We start from the raw sequence: 19,915 nt of genomic DNA, 5'->3' as shown, positions 1-19,915 counted from the left end.
AGAGCGCTGGGGAGGTCGAGGACCGCTAGTGCTTCCCTGCCCAGGGTGCACCAGGCCCCAGTCGCGCCCGCTCCTCTTCGTCGGCCCTGGCTCAGCCGCGTGAGACACCAACTCCCCTCCCGGGCCAAGTGGGAGTGTCCGGCCCGCAAAGTTTCCGCTGCGAGGTCGGACCTCGGTATCCGCACCGGCCGCCTGTGCTACCCGGGAGGAGTGGCCCCCTCCCTCCCGCAGCTGCAAGGTGGAACGGCTGCCCGGCACCCCATTTTGCTCCGCCTGTGGCATCAACCCAGACATGTGAGCGCCCGAGCCTCTCACGCCCCCAGGCTGATCCGGCAGGCGCATTCCCCCCGACCTCGGGCCCATGGTTACCTTGGCGGCCGCCATGATTCGCCCTGGTTGCCGGTGACTGCGGGACCCACTCACTGGCTGACTGGCGTTCGGGGCCCGGGCGGCTCACTTCCAGTCCTGGCGGCGGCGGCGGCGGCGGCGGCGGCGGCGGCGGCGCGGGCGGTGATACGGACCGGCAGCGTGGGCGCCTGGCCTGCCTCCCCACGCCCTCCCGCCGGCGCGGGTCACGCGGATGCTGCCCGCCCATTGGCTGGGCCCAGCCTTGGCCGCCGGGGTGCGCGTGATCCAGCGGCCTCTGCCCTGCGGCCGGGGAGAGCTCAGGGCCTGGGGCAGTGGCGGGACAGGGACACGTGACCCCCGCTGCGCTGTCCAGCAGCGGCGGCCTCTGCGGCGTGGGCAGAAGTACCTTGGCCGTGTGCAAGCCCGTCACCTGAGGGCAGGTGGCCCCACCAGGGAAGCTGCTGGCTTCTGCTGATACCAGGGGCTACTGGGCCCTCCGACCGATGGGAGGGGCAAATAACGACAGATGGTGCACAGCCTGGGGAAGTTGAGAACTCCACTAGGACACATACTTTGCTGGATTTTTTTTCCGCTGTGCGTTCCCTTTGAAGGGGCTCCACTTTACACTGGATCCAAAAAGACTTTGATCCAAAAGCATTGACTTAGAAAGAGAGATTGCAAACATTGCTGGCAGGCCTACTTTTAGATCAAAATCGGTAAACTCTTAAGAACCCAACAGGTGAATGTAGTGCAGAACGTATATTTATGGGACTACTCCATTTCAGCCCTACCTGTTAAAACAGCAGAGGTCAAAAGGCCCGGGGTCAAGACTTTCCCCCAAATAGGCCCTACCAAAATAAGTAAACCAGCATTTTAATTGAAAATTTGCTTATATGATCTCCAGACCTTATTTGTCTTCATCAGGATTTCATTCTTTTGTCCTATAATCAAAATTTATAAGAAAGTGGTGATCAGGGAAAAGGACTTTTAATGTATTGTAGGTTGTGGATGTAATGTGTCAGCAAAAAGCACTTATTACTAATCAGTTTAATTCATTAACATTGATCGAGTGCCTTCCTACTATGTGCTAGGCACTGTGCTTGGTGCCGGAAATCCCAAAATGACTTAAGAGCTGGTTCCAACCGTTAAAGAGCTTCAGGGCTATTGGGAAAGAGACACATAAATGTTTACTTCAGTATAACCTGTTAAGGCAGCAGACTATTCCCAGGGCTCAATAAGAATATTGAGTACCCGGGAAGCCTCTAGAAGTGATGCCTGAGCTGAGTGCATGAAAGTGGCTGTGTCCGGTGGGGAGGAAAAAAACAGTGTTCCACCCCGAGAAAATGAGGAGAGGCAGCAGGCTCAGGAATTGCTGAGGAACCACAATTGGTCAGTCATGAAAGGTGTATTAATTGTCACGCTGCTATGAAGAAATGTCTGAGACTGAGTAATTTATAAAGAAAACGAGATTTAATTGACTCACAGTTTCTCATGGTTTGGGAGGCCTCAGGAAACTTGCAGTCGTGGTGGAAGGTACCTCTTCACAGGGTCGCGGGAGAGAGAATGAGTGCCAAGCAAAGGGGGAAAGCCCCTTGTAAAACCATCAGATCTCATAAGAACTCACTATCACAAGAACAGCATGGGAGTAACCGCCCCCCATGATTCTGTTATCTCTCACCGAGTCCTTCCCATGACATATGGGGATTATGGGAACTACAATTTAAGATGAGATTTGGGTAGTGACACGGCCAAACCATATCAAAAGGTAACTTGATCTTGAGCTATGGGACTGGGGCAGCGGCGGGACTGGTGAAAGGAGTCTGGCCCAGCAGGTAGGGGCTGTGTCATGGTGGGTCTTAGGTGCCTTGCTGAAGGGTAAGCACCTTCACTGAAGGGTTTTAAGTCAGGAAGCAACACGGCTAGGTTTTCGATACAGAAATATCTCTCTATGGTGTGAATGTGCCCCCCAAAATTGATGTGTTGGATACAATCTCTAATGCATCGGTGTTGGAAGGCTGGGTCCTTGAGGAGGTATTTTCATCACAAGGGCTCTGCCCTCATGAATGGATTAATGCTGCCATAAAAAGAGATTTGGGGAGTGGATTCACTCTCTCTTGCTCTTATGTTCTTTTGCCATATAAGAACATAGCCATTCCTCACGTTTGAAGGACACAGCATTCAAAGAGCCATCTTGGAAGCAGAGATACCAGGCCATAACCTGCCAGCACTTTGATCTTGGACTTCCTGGCATCTAGAACTGTGAGAAATACATTTCCGTCCTGTTCTTCTAGTCTCAGGAATCCCCTTACAGCAACACAAAATGGACTAAAACACTCTGCTTGCAGTATGGAGGATGGGTTCCAACTGAACTACCAGGATATCCAGACGAGACAGACTCGGAATGAGCTAGGACTAGAGGAATACATAGAAGGTTAAAATTAGTGGGTCATCGTGACTGATTATATGTGGGGTTGGGAGGGAAAAAGGGAGTTGTGCCACATTGCACATAGACTTGTGGTATGGGTGTCTGGAAAAACACCTGAGATTGGTAATTCAAGACGAGTGTTTTGAGATGTGTGAGTCTATCTGTAAGGAAAGTGTATGTCCAACATACAAATTATGTTGTAGAAGCCAAAGAAAGAAGCATTACAGAAAGAATCAACTATTTAACCTACTCTCAAAAGGGTCAACAAAGCCCAGAAGACTTGATCATGTTCACAGGCAGAGAAGAAAGATCAGCAAAAAGTAAAAAAATAGAGACAAAAGGAAAACCAGGAGAATTGTTAGAGAAAATTATGACAAGGGGACAAGTCTGAAACTCCTGTGGAGGATGGTCCCAGCTGCTACAAGGGGAGTGTAAAAGGAGCTGAGAAAATACAACCTCATGTAAAGAACAAAATTACATCATGTACCACATGTTTATTTTTAAGGGCATCACTAAAGCTCTCCTTTTATAATGTAAATGAAACAAAAAATGTTTAATGTAATAAAAATATACATAAAATGTACCATCTTGACCATTTTTAAATGTACAGTTTAGTAGTGAAATACATTCACATTGTTGTGCAGCCAACCTCCAGAACTCTTTTCATCTTGCAGAACTGAAACTCTGTACTCATTAACAACCACTCCATCTCCCAACGCCCTGAAGACCACCATTCTACTTTGCTCCTATAAATCTGACCACTCTAGGTACCTAATAAATGGAATCATATGGTATTTGTGTTTTGTAGCATAATGTCCTCAACCTTCATACATGCTATAGCATGTCAGTATTTCCTTCCTCTTCATGGTTGAACAATATTCTGTTAATTTTTTTAATAGAAAAAGAATCATGAGTCCATTATACTTTTTCTTGATATTTTTGAAAATTCAGAAAATCATAGTAATGGCCAAAAAAAATCACTGATAATCCTATCAATAGAGTTAGCCATTGTTAACATTCTACTGTATTTTTTAATGTCGTGCTGTTTATGTGTGTGTATCAAGACATATTTATTTTACTTTATTTTTTGTTTTTTTATTTCTTGAGACAGGATCTCACTCTGTTGCCCAGGCTGGAGTGCAGTGGCATGATCTCAGCTCATTGCAGCCTCCTCCTCTTGGGCTCAAAGGATCCTGTCACCTCAGCCTCCCAAGTAGTTGGAACCACAGGCACGCACTGCCATACCCGTCTAAATTGGTATATTTTGATAAAGATGGGGTTTTGTCATGTTGCCCAGGCTGGTCTCAGACTCCTGGGCTCAAGCAATCCTCCGGTCTCAGCTTCCTAAAGTGCTGGGACTACACGCATGAGTCATTGCGCCTGGCCTATATTTTTTATGTATTTATTTTTAAGACTGTTGCCCAGGTTGGAGTGCAGTAGCATGATCTCAACTCACTGCAGCCTTGATCTCTGGTGCTCAGTCGATCCTCCCATTTCAGCCTCCCAAGTAACTGGGACCACAGCACACACCACCATGCCCAGGTACACACTACCATGTATCTTTTGGTAGAGATGGAGTTTTGCCAGGTTGCTCAACCTAGTCTTGAGCTACTGGACTCAAGCAATCCACCCACCTTGGCCTCCCAAAGTGCCGAAATTATAGACATGAACCACTCACCTGACCATATTTTTGCATTTAAAACAATGAATTGTATTCTGTTAGTTTCCTGTGACTGCCATAACAAATTACTGCACACTTGGTAGCTTAAAACAATAGAAATTTGTTTTCTTACTATTATGAAAGCCAGATGTCCGAAGTGAGTCTTGTGGGGCTAAAATCAAGGTGTCAGCAGGACTGTTCTCTCTCAGAGGCTTTAAAGGAGAATGTTTCTTTGTGTTGTCTAAGGGCTCATGGCACCCTTCTTCACCTTCAGAGCCAGTGGGCATAGCATCATATCTCTGACTCTGCTTTTATCACATGGCCTCTTCTGTCTGTCTGTAACCTCCCTCTACCTCCTCTTTATAAGGACATGTGTGATTGCATTTAGAGCCCACCTAGATAATCCAAAATACTCTCTTCACCTCCAGATCCTTAATTTAATAACATCTGCCAAGTCTGTGCCACATAAAGTACCATTCAAAATATCTAGGGATTAGGATCAGGACATGGACATATTTGGGGGGCTATCATTCAGTCTACCAAACCTACCACACTATGGATACATATTGTAAAAGTGTATTTCAGTTTGCATTTGGAGTCATATTTAGTTGATTAAGCTCCCCTCTTCATTCTAGAATTCCTCAAAATATGAAATTTTAAAAATGTTAAACTATCATGAACCTAGAAATAAAGAAGTCAAAGAGGCTCCCTGGGTTCCTTTCACCTGTAAATAATAGCATGATGTGAAACATCATCTAAGAAGATAAAGCGTGAACTGGCTAGGCATCTTCCATTTTTTCTTACCATTACAGGCTTACATGCCCTCCTGATATTTGTCCCTCTTCACTATTCCCAGATTACCCTCTTTCCTACCATTAACAGTAGCTGGCACATAATTTTGACTGAAAAGGCCATGTTACAGATTAAACTGTGTCATCCAAAAGTCTTAACCCCCCAGTACCTATGTATTAGTTTGTTCTCATGCTACCAATAAAGACATACCCAAGACTGGGTAATTTACAAAGGAAAGAGGTTTAATTGATTCACAGTTCAGCATGGCTGGAGAGGCCTTAGGAAACTTACAATCATGGCAGAAGGGGAAGCAAACATGTCCTTCATGTGGCGGCAGGAAGGAGAAGTGCTGAGCAAAGGGGAAAAGCCCCTTATGAAACCATCAGATCTCATGAGAACTCACTTATTATCTCTCATTATCATGAGAACAGCAGCATGGGGGTAACCACCCCCATGATTCGGTTACCTCCCACCGGGTCCCTCCCACAACATGTGGGGATTATGGAAACTACAATTCAAAATGAGATTTGGGTGGGGACATAGCCAAACCATACAAGGCTCCAATTGTGACCTTATTTGGATATTAAAGTTGTAATTAGTTGATTTCATACTAGAATAGGGTAGGTCCTTAATCCAATATAAACTGGTGTTTTTGTAAGAATACACAGAGATACTCTGGGAGAGTCCCATGTGTTAACAAAGGCAGAGATTAGAGGGATGCAGCTGCAAGCCAAAGAATGCTCGGAATCAACAACCACCCCTAGAAGTTAACAGGAGGCAAGAAAGGATGCTACCCAGAGTCTCAGAGGGATCGTGGCGCTGCCGACAACTCAGTTTGTGACTTCTATCCTCCAAAACTGTTAGAGAATAAATTTCTGTTGTGTGAGGGCACCCAGTTTGTGGTACTCTGTTAAAACTGCCCTGGGAAACCAGTACAGGTCCCACAGCCACCTGTGTTTTATAGCACCATATGCCAACCTTGTCAGCTGGGAAAGCAGCCAACTCAAATCATGAGGAATGCTATATGCAAACAAGGCACACAGCTTGATCATGAGCCCAAGCCATGGGAGTTCAGAAGAGTGACTAACATGGCCTGCTCTGAGCTTTCACCTTTTCCAGAGTACCTGTGCCTTGTAGATGCCCTTTGACCATACTCTTAAGCTATCTTATTCTCTTCAACTTCATTTAAAACAAACAAGAAAACAAAGGCACCATTACTGCTACCAGTGTGCTCCCCAGATTAGATTGCTAGAAAGGATATCCAGCAACAATGCTTGCCAAGCACATCATTGACCGGAAATTTTAGACAACTAACTACGGATTGCAATAATGATTCCTTGTGTGGATTGCAGTTTGCAAAGACAATGCCAGGGCTGGTAAAGGGCATGGTGTGACACAGCAAAAGGAGCACCATGTGAATAAGAAGCTCCCAAATTCTGACCTTACAACTGAGACTCTGCAGCTGAAGGACACAGAGAGGCTGTCTGTTGCATTCATTTGGGTCTGGAATTCTGCCGAGTGTCAGATCACACATGACAAGCCTGCCGAGTGTCAGATCACACATGACAAGGATGGAGTAAAGGTAGATCAGAAATGAATATGACCTAACTTCTTAGTGGATCCAAAGGAGAGAGCTGTGCCAATATTTTAGAGTTAAGAGGGAAGGAAGGGGAGGTAGGAAGTGAGTCAGGACGAGGAAACATAAGACACCTTGGGAAAGTGTAACTAAAAACAAATCCCCAAAGCTTTGAGATAAAATGCTCTGAGAGCAAAGGCTTAAACAGCTAGTTCCTGAGAGCGGAGCAGGGCTGTGTTGCTTTCTGGAGGCTCAAGGAAAGAATCCCTTTCCCTCCCCTTTTCAGTTTCCAGAGTCTATCTACATTCCTTGGTTCTTCGCTCACTTTCTCCATCTTCCAAGGCAGCAGCAGAGTCTAGTTCTCATATCACATCACTCTGATCTCATTTTCTGCCTCTGTCTTCCACATCTAAGGATCCACATGATTGCACTGGGCTCACCCTGATAATCCAGGATAGCCTCGCAATGTTAGGGTCAGTTGATTTGTGTATTAGTTTGCTAGAGCTGCCAAGATAAAATACCAGAGACCAGATGGCTTAAACAACGAAAATTCACTGTCTCACATTTCTGGAGGCTAGAGTCTGAGGTCAAGTGTCAGCAGGTTTACTTCCTCCTGAGGCCTCTCTTCTGGGCTTGCAGATGGCCGTCTTCTCTCTGTGTCTTCTCTCTGTGCATATCTGGGTCCTAGTCTTTGCATATAAGGATACCAGTCATATTGGATTAGGACCCATCTTAATGACCTCATTTTAACTTAATTACCTCTGTGAAAACTATCTCCAAATACAGTTACCTTTCAAAGTACTGAGGGGTTAGAACTTCAACATAGGAATTTTAGGAGGACATAATTCAACCCATAAGAGTTAGCTTTAAATCTATCTGCTATCTGAATTCTCTTTTGCCATGTAGTATATTCATAGCTTCCAGGGATTGGAACATGGACATGTTTGGGAAGCCATTATTTTGCCTTACACACCTTGACCTGAAAATGTTGCCAATGTCTGTAGCAAACCTTAGAGAAGTATTAGTTCTTTGAGTAGAATATTTGGTTTAACCACAGTTCTATATGAGCCCAGTAAAGTAAAACTGACTCCTCAGGGGAATTACATCAAAAGTCTTTAAAGAGGTCAAACCCAGTTTCTTTGGCCCGGAACAAGAATCCCCCTTGGTCTTGCATCAAGCCCAAGTCTGTGTTTACAAATCTGGCTAAGGTCCCTGGGCCCAGCAATACCACTCAAGGCAGTGACAAATCAAGCTTAGGCCACCCTGGTTTCTCAGTGTACTCAGAGGCGTATATCAGAACTGGCAGGTGCTTCAGCAGCCCAGCATGTGACCAGCAAGAAGGAGCAGCAGCCAGAGATTTACACAGTGAGCTCCTGGACCCTGGCCATCTCACAGCAAGGGACATTTCTTTTAAGTATAGCAGTTCCTTTTGTAAGAATTCCTGAAATTTTATCACAAGTCCTACAATATTTTAAGAAATTAAGTGTTAAGTAAAATAATCTTACCAAAACTGGTTTAAGGAAGGAGACCTGTGTTTTTATAAAAAACATCGTATTCAAATATTATTTCTCTCTTTTGTATTCTCCTTTACAACTAATCATGATGTTAAAAGAGAGAGAAAGGGAGAGAGAGAGAAAGAGAGAGAGAGAGAGAAAGAGAGAGACTGGCTCTTATTATTTCCGCATCAATCTCTGTCTGTCTGTCTAAATAACCTAAGCTAGCATGGTGAATTAGAAATCAGACAGATTTTTATTTGAGTAAATCTGCATAAGTAAAAGTGCATGAGTAAAGGTTGCATAAATAGCTTTGCAACATTTGGTCAGTTATTAACTTCTCTGAGCCTCAGTCTTCTGATTTGTTAAACAGAGATTTAAAAAAAAATTCATTTTGCAAAGTTGCTTGATATTAAATGTGCATAAATCATTTGATATGTAGAAATCTATTATAAATACTACTAATACTAGAATGAGAAGGTCAGAACTGCTGTTTCTTAAGATGCCTTCCAGCTAACCTTCTAGTATTCTGCTACACAGATGAACACCATTTACACTTAGGCTTGTTTTCCCAGGATCTTTCTAAAACAGAAAGGGGAGGAGGGCAGAGAAAGGGAGGGAGATAGATCCGTTTTAGAAGTGGAAAAATCTACCTTGGAAGCTGGAAATTTAAACTTGGATAAAGTAGAGAACATGAAAGCACTTGAGTATTTAAGAACAGCCTATTAGTGTTAGCTGTAGCTTTCCAATTTGAAGATACTGGGCCAGACTATTCATGTCTGAACTTGTTTGTCAGTTGGATGCAACCACAACTCCAGCCTCAGGGTCACCAGCCTTTGCAGCACATTCGTTTATTTCCTGCTGCTACTGCCTGAGTCCATTAAGGACCCACTGCTAGAAATGGAGGCAGCACATTCAGTCTCCACTGACTCTTGCAGGTGGCAGAGCTAATTCTTTTTAGGTTGCAATGCAACAAAGAAGATCTTGAAACAGCAAATTTTAAGATTGATATGAACTCCCCATTATATCAAAAGAGACAGAGGGTGCTAGCTTTGGCAGCACATACACTAAAATTGGAATAATACTGAGAAGATTAGCATGGCCCCTGCCCAAGGATGATAGGCAATCCGTGAAGCGTTTCATATTTTTTATTAAAAATTAAACATAAAGAGACTGGCCAGGTGCGGTGGCTCACTCCTGTAATCTCAGAACTTTGGGAGGCTGAGGTGGGTGAATCACCTGAGGTCAGGAGTTTGAGACCAGCCTGGCCAACATGGTAAAAGCCTGTCTCTACTAAAAATATAAAAATTAGCCAGGCATGGTGGTGCAGACCTGTAGTCCCAGTTAATCAGGAGGCTGAGGCAGGAGAATCGCTTGAACCCAGGAGGTGGAGGTTGTAGTGAGCCAAGATTGCGCCACTGCACTCCAGTCTGCACGGCAGAGCGAGACTCCATCTCAGAGAGAGAGAGAGAGAGAGAGAGAGAGAGAGAGAGAGAGAGAGAAAGGAAGGGAGAGAGAGAGAGAAAAAAAAGAAAATTCTAGCTGAATGTCCAGCTCCCTTCTACAAGACTCCGCATAATGTGGCCCCAGCTGCCTCTCAGGCCCTCCTGTCCCTTACTTCTATTCCTTCACTTCCTCTGCAGGCCAATCCCTTCCTGGACCTGGGGTTCTGCACTTGCCAGCCCCTCAGCCTGGAGCCCCACCAGCCCCTCTCTACATCATCTTTCTCATCCTTCAGGTCCTCAGGGATGCCCTCTCTGACGGCTCTTTCTAAAGCAAGAACCTCCTTGTCATTATCTCTGCGTCCCATTTCTGACCTTTTTAGCACTTATCACAGTAAGTAATTACTTTTGGTTGGTTGTTTACTTAGCTTTGCTGTCAGGAGATGACATTGGAAAGCCTGATTGGGGCTAGGTGGGGAAGGTGAGTGGCCTGTACTTCTGGAGTAGGTCCTGTGACTTTCTATTGGTAAATTACCTGAATCATTACCTCTGTCAACATTGTCAGAAGTGACTTGAGACTTGATGGGATGGACTGACCTGATTCTAGTTCCAATCCAGTTCTGGCAGCGGTCTAACTCTGGGCAAATCATTTCTCCTCTCCAAAGTTCAGTTTCTTCACCAATGAAATGACTGCAGTTGATTTTGAAGAGGCTCAGATAAATAACTAACATTCTATTTTCTTCTCCTGATTCACTTAGATAGCCAGCCAACTTCAGGCATGAGGTGCAATAAGAAGTCATTCACTTTGGGGCAAGGTGGTATGTATTAAGGACAGCGATGGCCCTGCACTGAAGTTGCAAAGTGTCTTTTCATAAAGGGGCAGACCTCTGCTCGGACCCGTTTACCCTGGTTGGACCTATAAGCCAGATACGTATGTGACTGCCTGCTGCATGTGGTAGAACAACAAAAGTTACCAATGTCCCTCATTCTAGGTGCCACAATCTGTGACAGGCAGTTTTCCCCAAAGCTCTTGGTTAAAGGTAAATAGCTCTCCTGGTGGAGCTAACCCAAAAAACCACCACTAGGCATTCACATTTTTAGAAGTCCAAGGCTATGGGGACATGGAACAGAACTAGTGAAGAGAAAATATTTCTCCAGACTGTTCTGTCCAATACTATAATTACTCTCTACATGTGGTCACTGAGCATTTAAAATGTGGCCACTGTGATTTGAGGTGTGCTGAAAACATAAAATAAATACTGGATTTTAAAGATTAACATAAAAAAGAGAATGTAAAATAACTCATTAAATGCATTTATATTGACTGCATTGTGAAACAACAATATTTTAGACATGTTGGGTCAAATAAAATATATCTTAAACTTAATTGCGTCACTTTGTTTTAACATTTTTAATGTGGCTACTAGAAAAATCTTAAATTACTTATTGGCTTACAATATTTTGCTGTGGGATGGTGCTGATCTGGAGCTGGGGTGTGTGTGTGTGTGTGTGTGTGTGTGTGTGTGTGTGTGTGTGTGTGTGGTGTGTGTGTGTGTAGAGAGAGAGAGGGTGGAGGAGCTTATATAGCAAAGGAGGAGCTTGATGAAGATGGGAGTGAGTAAAGAAAGCACTTTGCCTAACTTATCTCTAGTTTGCATTCAATAGCACCGTTAGGCAGCAGACTGAGAAACATTCCATAATGCCAGGGCACTAACTGGATTTACCAGAGGTAAAAGTTGTAGGGATTTTCAGGTTATGTGACTTCACATGAGGCTCAGGTATAATGAATTGGGTCGGAGGGGCAGGATGGAGTAGGAAGCTGAGGGAGCAGATCAGATTCTATAACTCCACCCCACCCTTCAAAACTACATTGCACACTGTAGTTTCTCACTGGTGGAGAAGAGAGTTACAAATGGGAAAGAAAAAGGCTGAAATGAGCCCCAAGGTGGATTAAACAAAGATTCAGCCTGTTCACTTTAGTGTCAGTTACTTATTTAAGTATAGAATTTTGGTTTTATTGCAAAAGGGATAATTTTAAAAATTTCTGATTAAAAAGAATTTTGGCAACACAGAAAGAAGATAGCAAAGAAGAAAAATAAAAGTTATCTGAACTCACCTAACTCAGTTATATCTAATTTAATATTTTAAAGTAATTTTTCTAGTTATTTTCTTTATTGACATGAATATGTATTATAGTGATGTGTTCCATTACTGAAACATCCAATTCTTAGATCTTACAGTTTCAGTTAACAATATGTCATAAATATTTTATTATATCATTATTCTTGAATAAGATAATTATGAATGGTTAGCTAATATTATATCATAAGAATTTTCCAACACTTTAACCATTCTCTAATAAATGGGTGATTAAGTCATTTATCATTTTTGATCTATCATAAGTAAAATGTGATGAATACCTTTGTACACCAAATGTGTTCTGAGTTTTTAAGGATAGTGGAAGAAATTTATAAAAGCCATTATGGAGAGTGCAAAGGAACTCAATATGAATTAGTTCTCAGATGGCTTATTTTTTTAATGGAGGCAGACAGTTTAAGCAACTGATTTTTAAGCTATCTTTCTACTATGAAATTTTATGTTGACTCTTTAGGAAAATATTATTCCATTTTTTCATTCTTTATATTTTTGCCATTTAAGTATAGGCAAGAATTTTCTAATTTTCCATACTGTAGATAATTTAGACCATGTTATGACTACTTAGCTCTTAATATCATTTTCAGAAATATATTCCCTTTGTACTGACTACAGGTCTATTCTCTATCTTAAATTTCATTTTAGAAGGAATGAACCACAAGGGCAAATTTTTAAGCTAAAGAACATTAAATGTTAAAATAACTCATAACAATATTAGACAAACTGAAATCTAGTGTTAAGAACTGTAAGAGGTCTGAGATTTTACCCTACCTACCTGCCTGAAAATTCACAAGTTTCATGGATGCTCACAGGGACATGAAACATGAGATGCCTGGGTCAGAGACAAAGGACAGTTTATTACTCACAGCAATATCGACAGCCAGAATATCACCTGGGGTTCTTCAAGCCCCAATTCCCACAGGATGACAGAAAGAGGAACAGGTGATACCTGTACATGCAGGAGGTCAAAATACAGGAGGGAACCTGAATTTTTATAGTGGACATTAAGAATGCTGTCCTATTCAGGAGTGTCCAAGGCTATTTGTTATGTAAACATCCTGATAAGATAATTTGGAGTAAAGACCATCCGAACTTCTGATGGATGCAAAAAAAAGCAAGAGATCTGTGGAGAATTATCTTTAATATAAGAATAAATGCTGTATTATGAACTAATTAGAGTATATCACATGTTTTGTCTATTTGGCAGATGCTCTTTTCATGACCAGCATGAGGCCTATTCTTGCCTGGCATATCTATTTTCTTTTCCTGTTCCTTAGCCACAGAGGTAACTGTCTACATATATAGTCTGCAAAGCAGCCTATACAGCAGTTTATCAGTAGAGCTGTCTGTTTTTATCTGGAAAGAATTGCTGTCATGTCCATTTCCATAAGCGCAAATCAGGGAAAACCATCCCTGCTCTTCTAGGAAGATTGTAAGTGTACACGAGACAGAGTAAAGGGCCTACTCTCTCTCTCTTGGGAATGAAATGAAAGAATACCCCAGAACCCCCATATGTTCCCTACCGTAATCTACAGTCACTGCATATGGCTGAAATACCACTGATTGCCAAAAGCAATATAAAAAGAGGTCTCACCCAAAAGGAAATTTTGTTCCCTAAGGGAAAAGTCTTCATAACATTGGCATGAATAAGTTATGAAAAGCCTTCACAACTGAAAGAGACATAATCATCATTCATGTATAACAGATTTGTTTATTCATTTCAGTTGATTAATTATCAGTATCTGCTGATGGTGGGGGTAACAAGGCTGCTCTGATGAGAGAATTATTAAAGTACATGCTTAGAATATTTATCACTGAGCACATATTGTATAAACTTAGCATATTTATTATGTTCTTTCTATATCGGGCCTTTCTTCCCCCAAGAGAGATTAAACAGTACTGCCCATGCTTGTAGGCAATTTTCCTTCCAAACATGGTATTTAACTCTTTATAGAGAAATTGACCTTTTTTATAATGCTGTGCTAGTGCAAGCATGATCACCTCTCCTAAGAAATTCTGACACAGAGTCCCTGAACTGTTCTCCTCACCTCCAGTCTTACTTTCCTGTGCACCATACATACAATTTTTATATATAATATCAATAGCCCCTAATGTAAATAAGGGTGACTTTGTTGGTGATTCTCATGTCTTTCCCAGCTTCAGGCAGAATTACTTTAAAATAGAACACAAATTGTCATCTCTGGCCACATCAACTTTGATGTTTGGTCAAACAATCCCCAATAGTACAACTACTGCTTAAAGGAAAAGTGATAATTTGTGTAAATTAATATTAACCTTTTAAGTAAAAATTAGAAGTGACAAGTTAACTAAATTTAAATTAAGATATTAAAATCAATATTCTTCAACATGATCTATATGTAGTGATATTCAAAGAAACTTTTTGTTTATTGACTATCATAATAAGAACTACCATTTATTGATTCCCTACTATATGTCAGACACTAAGTTGGATGCTTTAAATGTGCTTTCTTTTTAAAAAAATTTTCTTGTTTTTTGAGACACAGTTTCACTCTGTCACCCAGGACGGAGTGCAGTGGCACAATCCCACCTCACTGCAAACTCTGCTTCCCAGGTTCAAGCAAATTTCGTGCCTTAGCCTCCTGAGTAGCTGGGATTACAGGTGCACACCACCATGCCCAATAAATAAAAAAATAAATAAAAAAATAATTTTTTTATTGTTACTAGAGACAGGGTTTCACCATGTTGGCCAGGCTGGTCTCGAACTCCTGACCTCAAGTTATCTGCCAGCCTTGGTCTTCCAAAGTGCTGGAATTACAGCTGTAAACCACCATGCCTGGCCTAGATATGCTTTCTCATTTAATCTCTACAACATCCTTGAGGCTGGTATTGTTATTACCTCCTCATTATAGCTTAAGAAAGTAAAGCATAAAGAGGTCACTTTCCCAACGTCACTTAGCTTGTATGTGGCCAAGTCGGCATTCAGACTGCTCTCTTTCTGCTCTCTGAGTTCGAGCTCTCAGCTATTATGCTGGGATTCTCTCTTTAGGCTCTTTGGCAAGACCACCATAATAGCAGTCAGAAGACCTGGGTTATGATCCGAGCTCCAATAATACTATCTCCATGACATTTTCACTCTTAGGTCCCAGTTTCCTCATATTCTCATCTCACCTACCCCCATGGCATCCATGTCTGACTCTCAAGTCTTTGCTGCTTTCCTTATCTGTCTTCCTGGACTTCAGACCCATAGTATTTAAGTATTTGCTTTATGCACATTTACACTTCAATGTGTCCAAATTAGACATCATCCCAACAGCTCCTCACATATTGATCTCTTTCTCAATGAATGGTGCCACTAGCCACCTCATTGCCCCAGGAGCGTAGACTCCACCATCTATCTCTTCTCTCAACCTCCACCACTGTGCTAGTGCAAGCATGATCACCTCTCCTAAGAAATTCTGACACAGAGTCTCTAAACTGTTCTCCTCACCTCCAGCCTTACTTTCCTGCACACTGCTCTCTATCCTTCACCCAAAGTGAACCCTTAAAACCAAACCTCATCAGAATCTTTCAATAATTCTCCATTGTCCTTAGATATATTTCCAAGACCTTAACATTGCTTCCTGACTCCTGTCTACTACTTCATCCTCATCTTTGCCACTTTCCTCCCTGGAACCTCTGCTTTAAACATTCTGAACTCTTTCTGTTCCTTAAACAAACTTTTTGTCAATATCTTGCCTTGGTTTTTCTCAAATGTTTATCATTCCAATCTGGAGAACATCTTCCTCTCTGATGTCTAATGTCTACTCAATCTTTGAGTTGGAAGCCTTGTCTGGGCATCCCCACACTCTGTTGGCTGCCCTTGCCATGTGCTGTCATCATACCTCTGTGCTCCTTCCATTGCCTCATCACAGCATTTTTCATTCCTTACCGTTACTGCTTGTCATTAGGCACAGGTAGACTGTGAAGACTAAAGTCGGGAACCTTGGCCTTGATTGCTATTGGTCAGGAGCTCTTAGACACTTTATAGATTTCATATTTATTTATTTATTTATTTATTTATTTATTTATTTATTGAGGTGGAGTCTTGCTCCGTTTCCAGGCGAGAGTGCTGTGGGCGATTTCTACTCACTGCAACTTCCGCCTCCCGGGTTCAAGTGATTCCCTTGCCTCAGCCTCCCGACTAGCTGGGACTACAGGTGCCTGCCACTACACCTGGCTAATTTTTTGTATTTTTTAGTAGAGACGGGGTTTCACCGGGTTAGCCAGGATGGTCTCGATCTCCTGACCTCGTGATCCGCCTGCCTCGGCCTCCCAAAGTGCTGGGATTACAGGCATGAGCCACTGTGCCCAGCTAGATTTCATTTATTAAATGGAAATTATAATAACTGCCTTGCCTACATCTTTAAGAAAACATTTTTAAATCTATAAAACAATAAACAAATATTAGTTACTTTATTATAAACTTAGCTCTACTCCTAAATTTAAGGCAGGAGAAATAAAACTGAATTCGAGTGACTAGGATCTAGTTGCATTCGAATCACTTTGGAATATTTTTCTGATTATGTTAGGCCTGGGATAGGGCCAGGAAAGTTATGTTATTGCAGAATTCTTCAGAGGACTTGGAAGCACAGACAAGTTTCGAGAGTGCTGCCTTAGAACATTTTTCCTGATCTGAAAGGTTATGGTCCTCATGAATCAGTGTGGAGAAAAATATGGGAATTTCCTTGGTCATAGTAACCCTAGAGAGATAGATCCAGCATATGTTTCTAGAAGAGAGTCTATTGAAGACGAATAATATAATGAAAATTGACCAATCCAGCAAGTAGGTCATATTTAACTTGTAAAAGTGAGAAACTAGTTACTAGGAAGCAAAGCTTTCGCAGAAAAGCAAAAAACTAACTCATGAAAGAGAATGAATCTCCTATAGCCTTAAGAATAGAAAGACCCTAACACAAGGGTCAAAGAGTAAAGGGGAATGGATTGTATCCCAAAGGGAAAGGGGGATGGTGCAGAGGGTAAGGTAAAGAGACTATGTAAAGTAACATTTCCTAAACTGAGTCCTATAGGACATTGTTTGAGCGAATGTTAAAAGGAGTGCCTTGAGAAAGTGTTACAATGTAAAATAAGTATACATACCACATTCCTTTTGCGCATTAATGTTATAGACTGAGATTTTTGCAATAGAGTTAAATCCTTCTAATATTTTTAAAATTCACATTTCCTAAACTTATTTCTGAATGAATGAATTGTCTTACAACTGTTCTGAGAATAGAGCATTTAAACTAAACATTAAGGAACTTACTTGTAGTAAATAAAAAAATTGGGAATCTGCCCTACAAAAGCTTCCTTGAATCATCATCATCATCATCATCATCATTACAAAATATGATCCACAAAGACTGTAGACCTTGTAAGCAAACTCTCTTGCTTATCTAATTTTACATTTTTAGCACCTAATATAGAACTGGACACAGAATACATGTGGAACTGAATTGCCTTCTGTCACATTTGAATGAATAATATAATGGTGAAGTCTTTGAAGAAGAATTTAATTCTTTAGGCATATTCTCTTATTCATCAAATATTTCCTTAAGAAGTTGTGTATGCCATTTATATAATTGTCACTGGTTAGGGTTAACTGTTAAAGTGTATAGCAAATTGTTATGTGAACATGTTATATAAAAATAAAGTGGGCAGGTGCAGTGGTTCACGCCTGTAACCCTAGCACTTCTGGATGCCAAGAAGAGTGGATCACCTGAGGTCAGGAGTTCAAGACCAGACTGACCAACATGGTGAAACCCCGTCTCTACTAATAATACAAAAATTAGCCAGCTGTGGTGGTGGATGCCTGTAATCCAAGCTACTCAGGAGACTGAGGCAGGAGAATCGCTTGAACCTGCAAGGTGGAGGTTGCAGTGAGCCAAGACCGTACCATTGCACTCCAGCCTGGGGGACGGAGTGAGACTTTGTCTCAAAAAATGTACATAAATAAATAAATTAATTAATTAATTAATAGTGTATAGCAAAGAGATCTCATAGCCTTGGAGATTTATTATACCCAACTATTTATTTTCTTCCTATGAAAGTGTATGCTTACTTTCAAATATTAACCACCTGATACGTTATGGAAAAGCTGTAGGGTATCAGTCACAATTCAGATTATAAATAAAATGATATTTTAAAGTGCTTTGAAATATCCCTGACACATTTTTTTCTCAGTTGCCATTAATTCTTCTACTTCCTCCCATTAACATCACCACTTCCCTGTTCCAAACTACTATTGTCTTTCACCTGCACTATTGCATTAGACTAGGCGTCCTTAACTCCTGGGCCTTGGATTGTTACTGGTCCGTGGCCTGTTGGAAACCAGGCCACACAGCAGAAGGTGAGCAGCCGGTGAGCATTACCGCCTGAGCTCTGCCTCCTGTCAGATCAGCAGTGGCATTAAATTCTCACAGGAGCAGACACCCTATTGTGAACTGCACATGTGAGGGATCTAGGTTGAGTGCTCCTTATGAGAATCTAATGCCTGATGATCTGAGGCAGAATAGTTTTATCCCAAAACCATTTATCCCAGCCCGCCCACCCCTGGCCCCAGTCCATGGAAAGATTGTCTTCCATGAAACCAGCCCCTGGTGCCAAAAGGGTTGCGGACCACTGCCTTAGACTCAAACCTGACCTCCATGCCAACTGTTTTCCATGCTTCCATTCTTAACTCAGTCTTATTCCATTCTCCATGCAGCTGCCAGGGTTGCCTTTCAAAACATCAATTGGATCATGTCACTACACTGCTTAAAGTCCTCCAGTGGGTTCCCTTTGGGTACTCCTCAATATAGCATATAGTGCCCTAATTCTCCGTTCTCATCTCCTGGCTGTCTCTCTTTTCTCCCTGTGATTCATCACAAGAACATTCTTTCTGTTTCCTGAAAATGCTTATCTTTTTCCCACCATCAGGCCTTTTCATGAGTGTGTCCTCTAGCAGAAATGCATGCCTTTAGGTCTGGGACCTGCTGCTGCTTTCAGATCATTCTGGTCTTGATATTTCCTGATTTTCTTCTCAAAAGTGGCATCTTTCTCTCTTTCACTCCCACTCCCTGTCACTCTATTTTATTTTTTTCATGGGACATTTCACTATCAGAAATTATCTTGCCCATTTAAAGCTTTCCTTGTTTATGGCCAAGTGTGGTGGCTCACACCACATTTGGTAGTAATACCAGCACTTTGGGAGGATCCTTTGAACCCAAGAGTTTGAGACCAGCCTGGGCTACATAAAGACCCCATCTCTATTAAAAATAAAATATAAGTGAATATATAAATAAATAAATATTTCTTTGTTTATTATATCTCTTCCACTAAGCTCAGGAAGAGCATTTTCTCTCTGTTTACTAACTGGAACAGTGCCTGGCACGTAGCAAGCCTTTAATAATTATTTATCGAAGCAATAAAGGAAAAAATTAATAGTCATCTAGAATGTTAAAGCAGCTGGGCATGGTAGCTCATGCCTGTAATCCTAGCACTTTGGGAGGTCGAGGCAGGTGGATCACTTGAGCTCAGGAGTTTGAGACCAGCCTGGGCAACATGGTGAAACGCTGTCTCTACTAAAAATAGAAAAATTACCTGGGTGTTGTGGTGTGCACCTGTGGTCCTAGCTACTTAGGGGGCTGAGGCGGGAGGATTACTTGAGTCCGGAAGGCGGAGGTTGCAGTGAGCCGAGATCGAACCACTGCCCCCCAGCCTGGGCAACAGAGGGAGATCCTCTCTAGAAAAAACAAAACAAAACAAAAAAAAGAATGTTAAAGCAGCTCGTTTCTTCCTCCCACTAGGAAAATAAATGGCTAGAATCGGCTTTCTAATTTCTTAAGACCCCAGAGAAGGTTAAAACAGGACTATCAGCTGTCGAAAGGTTTATTTCTAACATTTGTTATTACATCTTCCTATAGCCCAATTATGCTTTTATTGTCCCTTTAAAAAAAAAGGGGTAAAATATATATAACATAAAAGTTTCCATTTTAGCCATTTCAGTGACATTAAATACATTCATAT

The 19,915-nt window shown here is 41.9% G+C and overlaps 1 protein-coding gene and 1 non-coding gene across 9 annotated transcripts in view; one reads left to right on the top strand and one right to left on the bottom strand.

Annotated features, from left to right (window-relative positions):
* The window catches only part of SLC25A13 (solute carrier family 25 member 13), a 199,861-nt gene extending 199,287 nt beyond the window's left edge, over positions 1-574 (bottom strand). For all 8 annotated transcript variants that reach the window (XM_074035470.1, XM_015447314.4, XM_074035468.1 and 5 more), the window contains exon 1: positions 370-574. Coding sequence is in view for 2 of the 8 variants with exons in the window: in XM_005550161.5 (XP_005550218.1) it covers positions 370-384 (15 nt within the window). In the remaining 6 variants the exon portion in view is untranslated. The remainder of the gene's footprint in view (positions 1-369) is intronic.
* An 8,763-nt stretch (positions 575-9,337) lies between these two features.
* LOC123572556 (U6 spliceosomal RNA) lies at positions 9,338-9,443 on the top strand. The gene has a single exon (XR_006697128.1). It is a non-coding gene; the product is annotated as a U6 spliceosomal RNA (small nuclear RNA).
* Positions 9,444-19,915: the final 10,472 nt, after the last annotated feature.

This window comes from Macaca fascicularis, chromosome 3 (assembly GCF_037993035.2).
Source record: "Macaca fascicularis isolate 582-1 chromosome 3, T2T-MFA8v1.1".
NCBI classification, from domain to species: Eukaryota; Metazoa; Chordata; class Mammalia; order Primates; family Cercopithecidae; genus Macaca; species Macaca fascicularis.
Note: the sequence above shows the minus strand (reverse complement) of the source record. Positions and strands in the feature narration are given on the sequence as shown.